This window comes from Plodia interpunctella, chromosome Z (genome assembly GCF_027563975.2).
Source record: "Plodia interpunctella isolate USDA-ARS_2022_Savannah chromosome Z, ilPloInte3.2, whole genome shotgun sequence".
NCBI classification, from domain to species: domain Eukaryota; kingdom Metazoa; phylum Arthropoda; class Insecta; order Lepidoptera; family Pyralidae; genus Plodia; species Plodia interpunctella.
This window is the reverse complement of record NC_071324.2, coordinates 12,518,499-12,529,973: the sequence shown is the minus strand read 5'-3', so window position 1 is coordinate 12,529,973 and position 11,475 is coordinate 12,518,499. Positions and strand designations below refer to the sequence as shown.

At 37.0% G+C, this 11,475-nt stretch overlaps 2 protein-coding genes across 3 annotated transcripts in view; both read right to left on the bottom strand.

Annotated features, from left to right (window-relative positions):
• Positions 1-11,475, bottom strand: part of LOC128683319 (uncharacterized protein) — a 155,517-nt gene that overhangs the window by 100,524 nt on the left and 43,518 nt on the right. The gene's annotated exons all lie outside the window — the stretch shown is intronic.
• Positions 1-11,475, bottom strand: part of LOC128683315 (uncharacterized) — a 37,222-nt gene that overhangs the window by 2,922 nt on the left and 22,825 nt on the right. For both annotated transcript variants that reach the window (XM_053768806.1, XM_064437011.1), the window contains 4 exons: positions 10,855-11,149; positions 9,601-9,939; positions 8,643-8,934; positions 3,702-7,719 (listed from right to left, as the gene is read on the bottom strand). In XM_053768806.1, the coding sequence (XP_053624781.1) occupies positions 7,630-7,719; positions 8,643-8,934; positions 9,601-9,939; positions 10,855-11,149 (1,016 nt within the window). In that variant the 3' untranslated portion in view covers positions 3,702-7,629. The remainder of the gene's footprint in view (positions 1-3,701; positions 7,720-8,642; positions 8,935-9,600; positions 9,940-10,854; positions 11,150-11,475) is intronic.

Below are 11,475 nucleotides of genomic sequence, written 5' to 3'. Positions count from 1 at the left end.
TGCCATTACGAGCGCGGCCTCACTGCTGTGTTGCGTTGCTAGGGCTCCGCTACGCATGTTGCTGCTCCGTCATTTGACATTACGAGTATGTTTGCCTATGACGTATACACGTCGCGATATTACACGTGCGCGTATAGCTCACGATCAGTGAGGCCGCAATAAAACTCCAACTTATAAATATGTACACAAAATATAAATAAAAACAAAAAAGTTTTACATAACACTTACATTTATACTTTTACTCAATCTCTACTTATTATTATAAAGAAGTAAGTTTGAATGTTTAGAGGTTTTATGTTAAGAGGCGTTTGTGAGTTTGAATGTTTGAGGCGGGTAATCTCGGAAACTGCCATTAGAAAGGTACATTATCCAAGAATGCTATAGGCTATATTTTATCTCAAAATTCCCACCGGAGCGAAGCCCGGCCAACATCTAGTTGTATAAAAAAACTAAATTTAAAAAATAAGAAACCGACTTCAATGTTGTTAACTAATAACACACTCGATTGAATTATTTTTCAAATAAAAAAAAATAATCAAAATCGGTTCAGCCGCTTGGTTTCTATGATGGGACGGACAGACATACATATACACAGACGCGTTAAACTTATAACTCCTTCTAATCCTCCTCTCGTTAGGAGACCAAAAAAAATCACAATTGAAATTTAAACAACTCATATCAGATCAAATCTATATATATATATATATATATATATATATATATATATATATATATATATATATATATATATATATATATATATATATATATATATATATATATATATATATATATGTATATATATAAAACTCTTGCGTTACTGAGTGACTGACTGACTAATAGACAGACAACGTACAGCCGAAACTAGTGGGCGTAGGAAGCTGAAATTTGGCATGAAGATGTTCCCTGTATATGTATATATACATATATATATATATATATATATATATATATATATATATATATATATATATATATATATATATATATATATATATATATATGTATATATATAAAACTCTTGCGTTACTGAGTGACTGACTGACTAATAGACAGACAACGTACAGCCGAAACTAGTGGGCGTAGGAAGCTGAAATTTGGCATGAAGATGTTCCCTGGGGAGTGTAGGGGAGCACTAACAGAGGATAGGATTTCTGGGAATTTCATCAAGGAGGTGAAAGGGGTTTAAAAAACGTGCTACAACATTGAAGTTAGTAACTTGAAATTTTGGGTTTTAGTTGTTAGTTTACAACAAGTTAATGAATACGTGTTTCAGATTTTTCTGAAAATTAACCCTCAACCCTTTCAAAAGGCGGGTTTGTAAGGGACTTAATAAAATTTTCTAGATAAAAAGCTGAAAATTGATAAACATAATTTTCTTAAATAATGACCGAGATTTTACTATGCAATTCAAAAAAGCTACAAAAGCTAGTCTAATTATATTTGTTTAAATTGACATGGTGATATAAGTAAATCAATAACGAATATTTTTGTGTTTGTGTCGCTCATAGCGCCACCTAGTTTAAAGGGCTTCATTTACGCGCGTGGTAACTACTGGTAACATTTTCCACTGAGAGTTTTTAGTAAATATTCATAGATAGCGTTTGTTTGTATAAATGTCGCTCTGACAGCCCGCCAGATCTTTCCCAAGTAAAACTGTAACTTGATTCCAAAGAGAAATATTTATAACTAGCTGCGCCCCGGGCTTCGCTCTCGTGGGAATTTCGGAATAAAAGTACCCTATGTATTTATTATTCCAGGTTATATACTACCAGTGTATCAAATTTCATGACAATCCGTCCAGTAGATTCTGCGCGAAAGAGTAACAAATATACACACACATACACAGATACATCCTCACAAACTTTCGCATTTATAATATTGGTAGGATTTTAATTATTTATATTAATTTATTACAATTAAAAAGCTACGAACACTATATATAATAAACTATATACACTACCTAAACACACGCACACTGATTTATTTATTTAGCTAAATACAACGTTACACAATGTGTATCCTTTTCAAGTATTTAGTAAGAAATAATAGGCACTTACAAAAATTTCTCAATGAAACACAGTATTATCAGAGATGGACCTTCAAAAGACCTTGTTTACTGCGAAAAAGACATTGTTTATTTTACAGTCCTTTTTGTTTAGGCTTCGGTAATAGCTTGTTGACAGTAATCATTAGGGTTGAAGTGCTCTGTTAGGGTAAGTTTCGAATAACCAACTTTGTTTGTCAAAAGTACGATATTATTACTTGGATCAGTTATCACAACAACAGGACAGCTCCTGTCGAGTCCAGGCCCTTTGTGTCCAAGTGTCCTGCCTAATTTCCGAATTATTGCGTTTCCACTTTGAAATTCATTTAATTTATGATGATATTGTTGCGAGTTATACAAAATATCCACTTTTTTAATTATTGTTTATATTTATAAACAACCTAGCACTTTTTCTTTGTCTTTCGTACGTCTTTGTGTGTTCGGGGGGAGGGGGGTGGGGGGGAATTTCCCGAAATTCCCACGGAAATCCCACACAAAGACCTCACAGAGCTCACAATGAACGCATACGCACAAATTCGTCTGTGCCACCGCGGCTACCTAATCCCTAATCCAGCTATCACACCCAGCATCTCCCAATGTCCTACACAACTTCCTACCTTCACACACTATCTACCAGATAATATACCAGATAACCATATATACCAGATAATTTACACTAAATAAATGGATATGTTACATAATAACTATCGATCGATGTATTATCGATCTAAACGAAATATTGAAATATTTTTTTCTCGAATTAACTAAAGTTATATTTTACAATTACAACAAAACTATATTTGTAACCCTCATAACGAGCTCTTATATGCGATATAAAGGTTTGAAAATCTTTTAAATTTCGTATTTCACCCTCAAAAATCACCCTCGATTAATAATGTTATAATCGTCCTTTATCATAAAAGCATAATGTGAGTCTCCACAAGCACTTAAGAACAATGACACCATTGTAATAAAAAAAATATATCATGTGTGGCCTACATTTTATTTGTCTCTGTAGACAAAACCGTCCTTTGTAACAACTTATTCAAAGACGTCATTGAAAATAATCACCTAAAATCCGAGACAGGTATTGATTGATTCGCCACAAATGTGTTCACTTCACTTCAACTTCGAAATTTCAATCGAAATTTTTAATTTATGACCGATCGGTAATGGGACTGACTCGCGAATGCAGCCCTCAACAGGTAGTATGGCTATGTAGGACAATGCATTGCGCAAGTGCAGCTCTAGGAGCCTAGAACATGGAGCTCCATCGATTGCATGCCCTAAGTGCATCTTCAGGCCCGGTCGTACCTATTTTTAGAACGTATTATGTCATGTCTACATAACCTACAGACTTTAGCCTACTTTTTGGAAAACTGTATCAAATCCATACAAGACTACGTTTTGATGTACACTCAGATTAAAATGATTTAAATAAACAAATTAACATAGTAACTAAGAATGTTTAGATTAATCGACCGTTGTCATAATACGTATAATTAATTCTAACGCGAGCACTATATCACATAGACAAGGAAAATCGCAATGATAAGACAATCGCGGTGTTTCAATAAACAAATAAATAAAAAAGTCGCTGAAGCGTCGAAGTTGAAACGAAATTAGTTTAAAATTGATGGAAAATAAAACTCACCGATCATTTCCTTGGCAGCTAGCGGCAGATTATCAAAATCAGGATTTAGGCTATAACACGCTTCTTTCCATTTCTCTTGCGGACTCTGTTTGGGAACTCTATTTCTCTTTCGGTAAGGAAGTTTTTCATCGGCGATGCTTTTAGACGGGCCCGCATTGTTATTGTTGTTATTGTTGTTGTCATCGTAATTATAGCCAAGGGAGGAATACATTTCCCGATCCGTGCTAAGTGTCTATAGAACCAATATCAACTGAGTGCGGGTATGACAGTTACCCGTGTCTAATGCGCGCGCAGTCTTCCCCCATTCCAATACAGCTAACCAGAGACGTTTCATTTTTGCTTCGATTTTGAACCTTTGTTAGCTGTCTTAGAATGTTCTGTGTATGCAAAGCGTTAAAAGATCAGTATTTGGGCGAAGTCTCCTAGCAGGTAGCTCCTCACCTGTTGATTTCTGATTGTTTACAAATTTGCTTTCTTTTTCACGAACGTCAGCCGCCGGCGTGGCGGTAGTTTCAAATAGAACCGGTTGTAGTTGACATAACGACTGTAGTTTTTAAACTTGAAACAACAATAACACATGAAGATCTTGAACGACGTAACAGCCACACTAGTAATTAATTAAAATGAGCTTGACTTGACGTCGCGTTGAGTGTTGCGCCCGGCAACACAATATTTGGACGACAGTCGTCCCGCGGGCTCTATCGATTTCGGGGCTTTTAGTGGGCATGTCCGTCCAATGCATGTGTGTATCGGTTGCAGCGATAGACAAGGATGCACGCCGCTACAATTAAAGAATTTGCATGAGAGGGCAGGACACGCTCTCCAGCCGGCCCTCGCCTGCCCCTTCAGGGCCGGTTCAAATCAATTTATAGAATCAACGTTACAGTTGCTGTGGAAGACCAAAAGTTTGAATGCACTGTTTACTACATATAAAGGTTCAAACTAAGGTTTTTAAATATAAACACAAGGCACAATATAATCTGAGCTAACTACAGAGTGTTTCCTTGTGTTACACGATACTAACTTAGAAATATATGATCCTGGGAATATCCTATGAAAATCTAGTTTGACTTTAACATAGGCTCAATTATCCTGATTGAAAGTAACAAACAAAAGTATCTCGCAACTCTGGGCTCAATCAGAAACTGTTTAAATAACAGAACTCATGATAACATCCATTACTTTACTGTGAACTGTATTTAGGTACTAATTTATTATCGACTGGCGGGGCGTCCCGGCTACGCTCGATTTTTAAAAAACCATTAGAATTAACCTTTTTTAATTACTTAGGAAATATTAGGAACCGTATAATAATCCATCCGGTAGTTTTTGAGTTTATCGCGTTCATACGGGAAAGTTACTGGAATATGTACCCAATATTTCGCGTAACGTAATAGAGCTGTGAACTAAATAGTAAACAGGTCGAGATCTAACTACGATCATTCAAAAATATATGGTTAAAACTGGTTGTATTGTTCTTCTTAGAATTGTAAAGTGTAAAGTGCGTATCTAGATTAACAAATAATGACAATATTACTGTCTCTTTCTTCCTATATAATTTCAATTTTCTGTATCATTGTTCTTCAAAATCCCATTTTGATGGTATAGGTAAAAAGTGATTTTGGAGGTCCAGTGGGTATCGCATGACTATGATAGGAGGTCGAATGGATCCTTTTGTGTAGGTAATTATTTTTTGGGGGTCTACTGGACACTTTGACGAGGACGAATGGGCCCTATTTTTGAATGAGGTCTAATTTTTGAAGTCCAATGGGAAATTCATACAAACAAACACAAAAAGTTTAATGATATGTAAGGATCAGAATAATTACCTATAGTGTCTCGCGAATTTTTGTCAATGGGTAGCACAAAAAAAATGCGGCGTGTAGTTCCGCCGTAATATAAAACCACTCCATATCCTCCCGTGGTTTTCGAACAAGGCGAGTGAGGGACAAAACTTTTAATAAAATACTACCTATCTAAATGAACTCTAACCGACAATGAATTGTACTCAGGCATCGATATTAATCCTTGTGAATAATCACATCTCCCCCCGCGTCCTCATTGTGATAAAGTTCACGATATGATGGAAAACTTGACACGAAATTGGTCGCGTTTTAAATAGTTAAATCCTTACTGATATTATAAATTCGAAAGTAAGTTTGTTTGTTACCTCTTCACGCGTTTTCTACTCTAGCAATCTTCTTGAAATTTTGCATACATCTAGTTTGTAGTACGGTAAGGGACACAAGGTACCTTTCATCGCGGAAAAATAAATGTTCCCGTGGGAAAATCTCGCGGACGAAGTCGCGTGCGAAAGCTAGTAATATATTTTCATTCAAATGGCCAAAGATCACTACTATAATACTATTTTAGTAAATACTCCAAAATGAGAGGAGTGTGCTGTCAAACTGTGAAACGAGCCGGGACCCGTACACCCACCAACTTCTATTTATGGGTAAATGTGGTGGCATCCACTCCAACACTGTTACTAGGCTATTATTGGTACATATATATGTATAAGCGGTGGTGGTGTAATGGTTAAGATGCCCGCCAGTGGATCGAAAGGTCCCAGGTTCGAATCCTACTCGTGCCACATGAGTTTGTATACCGATCTGAGTAATATAGTAGTTTTCATCGTCCACCACTTGCTTCCGGTGAAGGAAAACATCGTGAGGAAACCCGCACACTGGTTGATTATTATTAACTTGTGTGTGAAATGGAGATGGCAATGGCAAATCACTCCATTAATAATGCCAAGAAAGTTGTTGTGTGTGTTTCATTCCACGTAACAAACACGACCCTCGTAATTTTTTAACAATTAAAAAAAATATCAACTCAAACTTTTATTTGAAACTAAATTCAAACAAAGTAATAAAATAAATCATTTTCTTTTAAATATAATAATATCTATAAAACATTTTGTACTGCAATGAGACGACGAAACTCACTGTTTCTAAATTAACATACAAGTAGCACAATAATAATGAGGTTGTTAAAATTTCCTACGAAAATACATAATATTTTATCTCAATATTTTCGTAGGAAATTTAGCGTAAATGTAGCATCTCGGTAATATCTACAAAAAAGTCTAACGATAATTTTGAGTCTGATACGCCTACGCTACGTGGGGCTTAATTTATCCTATCAATGTAGGATAACTGTGGGATATCAACTTAATATGCCAAAAAGAAAATTTATAGGTTAGAAATGCCATAGATTAGAAACTAGAAGCCACGGGAGGGAGTCCAATCATAAAATCAACTAGATACACGACGAAGTAAATAAGTCTTGAATAACACAATTTCAGGGTGGGTTGCACCGTCAACATTGACGTTAACTTTAACGTCGCAGAAAATAGCAATTTACGCCGTTTTGTCTAAACGTCAGCGGCTCGCCGGTTGAGGTCAAAGTCAAATTTGACGGTGCAACTTACCCTAAAATTGTGTTTTTCATTAGATCATTACAATCACATTTCTACGAAAATAACCAAATTATTATGAAATAAATAAACTATATACTCTTTGCACCACGCGTCCCTTGAGTTGCCCATTCTTCAGACCTCTGTATTGGCTGCCATGTTAGAAAAATACATGTTGGAACTTACTAACTTACTGGGCATAAATGAAACCAGTCCGCATAGGGACATGAAAATCTTGGTAGATAAAAATATTTTTATAATAAGGTAATTTGAAATGTGGATGTGGCATTCACAGACCAATTTCTTGACTGATCAGCGGGCCTATCAACTGTTACCAAACGACTTAAATGCACAGTTCAAATTAAGAGACTCACACGAGTCGCATTGTTTAGTTATAATTGATTCGATGTTACAAATTTTCGATACAGTCCAGTTTACGTCTTGGATTCGAATGAGATGATAGTAAGCCCCCTATAAGACAGGTCAGCGAACGAACGAAAAAAAAAAGTACTAAGTCCCATGAGAAGCGCGCTCTAAGCTACTACGGTTGCTGGCCTGGGTCCTCAACCTGTGGGCTGCAATCATCACGTTACCAGCTCTCTGGAACAAACAAATATATATGAACAGTTTCAAAATGACGAATTGACTTCCATACGATGCGAGCGAACAGAAAAATCGCGCGCGCGTTTATCAGCGCTAAACTTTATTGTTATCGATATGGTAACCATTTTTGCTTACAAAATAGAACATTACATCCTGACCGATTACTGTCTCCCTCGCTATTAGTAGACGGACATCTGCCTCCATAGATAAAATAAATATATTTAAAGGAGATTTGTCATTGCAACCCGGCTCGTGTGAACAAACGAACTTTACATAGTTGAGATTTCCATCGTCAGTCTAATTTACTAAGCGTCTGTGTCAACATCTTATCAATTTTTCACAAAATGCCGGCTTTTTCAGTGGTTATTTGTAATAATATGCGGCAAAGAGAACACGGTGAAAAATGGAATCTCATTTTATGTGTAAGTAATAAAATATATCCCTGCCCTTATTAATTTTATCTATGTCTGCTTCCAATCATTCAATCTCAAATCAAATTCAAATTCAAATCATTTATTCAGAAATTAGACCTTCACAGGCACTTTTTCACGTCAATCTTTATATTTATAGTTATTTCTCACAAGCTACAAACTACTGGCATTTCGGAACGACCACTGCTGAGAAGAAATGCCGAAAGAAACTCATTTGAACAGTGTTGGTCCCTATCATGCCAGATCGGCTTACCATTATTGTTTCTTACAATGTTTTTTTTTCTTTCTAAAAATATATAAAAGTACATAATGTACATAGTCAAAAGGTATATCAAAACAAGTTATGATCTCTATTTCCCCTATACAAGATTATACTAGCACCTTTTTCTGTAATTCATCAGGTTATATTTGTAGCATAAACAGTTACCACAACGTAACAAGAATGTTCGATGTGTGGCCTACAGTTGACGAATAATTCAAAGCACGAACCTGCCACCTAGCCCTATAATTAGCCAAATATGACTTAAGATTCTCCCTTGCCCTCTTCATATGGCCAGCTTTAGTGCCCTTTGGTGGTCCTTCGACTATCCATTTGTGGTTCAGGGCATCCGATGCAGTCATACGCTTCTCCCCTGACAGGACCAGAAGGTGGTCCACGAAATCCTTGGCCAGGTCAGAAATATCCTTGAACGCGGTCTCGTCGTAATTGTAATTGGCTCGGGTTATATTTGCTGATCTCTCCGGCCAGGAGTCTCCGGCGAACGGCATTACCCCTGATAACCTAAAATGTGTCAAATATTGTTCACAAAATTCGTGTTCAATTGTTAATATTTCATATAAAGCGGCTCCCGATAAAGGACCAGTAGTAAAATCCTAGGGGTTGTAGTTCTATTATACGATCATTTAATTCTTTATTCATTTAGTTTATTATATCACTGATACGCGGCCCACTGATGGGAAATGGTCGTCGCAGTCGGCGCCTGCGACATCGGAGGTTACATGCACTTGTATTCCTCTACTCCTCCTCCTCCTCCTCGAAGCGGTAGTGGCGTAATGGTTAAGACGCCCGCCTGTGGATCAAAAGGTCCCAGGTTCGAATCCTACTCGTGCCACATGAGTTTGTATACCAATCTGACTTATGTATAGTAGTTTTCATCGGCCACCATTTGCTTCCGGTGAAGGAAAACATCGTGAGGAACCTGCACACTAGTTGATTATTAACTTATGTGTGAAATGGTGAAGGCAATGGCAAACCACTCCATTACTAATGCCAAGAGAGTTTAATGTAATGACTACGACCCTCAGCCATGAGGAATACGACTATGAACAAGATTCCTCTACTATTTCTGACCTCTAAATACAATTCATTTTTTTCAACTAAATCTAGTTCAGGCAAATGATAAGAAGGAGCTCCAATGTAATTTGTACCGTTTGCTGAAACACTTACAGCATATACGTGACGACGCCCAGACTCCACATGTCAGAGGCGAGGGTCAGCTGCTCAAAGTTCAAAACTTCGGGCGCCACATAGTCCCTAGTCCCATATATGGCGCGGGTCACGTGACCCTCCTCCAGGATCCTGGCCAGGCCGAAGTCGACCAGCTTGACCTGCCTGGAATTGGGACTAAGACAGATAATGTTCTCCGGTTTGAGGTCGAGGTGGGCAATCTTGTGGTCGTGCAAATACTCCAGAGCTTCGCAGATCTGACGCACGTACGGGACTACATCTACTTCTTTAATGTGCTCCTCATCGACTATCCTGTCGAAGAGTTCTCCTCCCCAGAGGCTGAAACGATATCATAAGAATTGATTCCAAACACATACAGATTCTATCATTATAACGGTGAACGTTTTTCTCTATTTGACATTAAATTGAAGCCGTGTTGTGCCAAGGGTTATATAACAATGTTCTAATTTCAAAAGTGTACAAATTTTTTAACTTAAGTAATCAATGTATGATAAACCTACCAAAAGTAATGAATAAACTAATAAATTTATTCAATTTACTCACTACAGCCAAATCTGACATGCTGTATTTCCATCGATTTTTTTTAGTCTCGTCGTATTCTCGAGATATCAGAGACCTTGGTTTGTCTTATTATGTCGAGTACTCGTGCTCTTACAATGGACAAATCTATACTTTATTTCTATATCTAAAGACAAATTACCAAGATTTGAATATTTGTATATATATGTTACCGGCCAGACCCGATTCCAGGATAAACTAGTTTTGCCTAGGCTAAACTAATTCTTCCTACATGCGATAGGATAAACTAGGCTAGGCTAAACCAGTTCGTCCTAAGCCCGATAGGATAAACCAGTTTAGCCTGGGCCAAACTAGGTTATCCTAATAGAAATACACACTCTCAGGATAAACTGGCATGGCCTAGTCTAAACATTATAGAATATCTAGGAAGACAAAACAAATAGGTAAATTTAATAAAATACTATTTAATGAAGCTTGTTGGACTAGGCAAAATTAATTTAGACCAGGTCATTCCTGTGCTGAGTGTGTTTATTTCTATCAGGAGAAACTAGGATAAACTCATTTTTCTTACATGCGATAGGGTGAACTAGTATAGCCTAGGCTAAACCAGTTTATCCTATCGCATGTAAGAAGAATTAGTTGGGCCTAGGCAAAACTAGTTTATCCCGAAATCGGATTTAGCCGGTAACATAGTCCTTCTCACAGTATACTTACAAATCCATGACAAGAACAAATGACTCCTTAGTGAAAAATGCATCGACCAATTCGACGAGTTTCGGGTGACGTAGAGCTTTCATCATGTCATACTCCCGCTGTGCCGTGTCCCTTTTCTTTTGGGTCCTGGTTTTCAAGAACTTGGCTGCGAAGAACTCCCCCGCAGAGTCGTGAACGAGCATGACACTACCGAAAGCCCCGCTTCCAATGACTACACCAGTATTTGTGAAGCAGGAATCGAAATCTTTCATGTCTTTTAATGGACGGATTTTAGCTGCTGGCTGGTTGGATGGTGCTGTATTCAAAAATGGCATATGTAACTAAATTCTAATTTATGTAATGAAACGTGTTGCGTAAACACTTTCGTGACGTTGAATAATTTCATCAACAATAAAGGAATATGACACAAATTTTTTTCATACTACAAATAAATGTTATTTACGAGGCAAATTTAATTTAGAAAACATGAAAACAATACAATGTATAAAATTGTCTTGACTCGTGTAATTTCCGACGAAATTTCACATCACGGAGCCATTTCCACAACAAGATGTTGCCCATACAACATTGGGAGTTCTATATATAGTTACAATATATAGAACTTCTAAAGTTATCACGTCA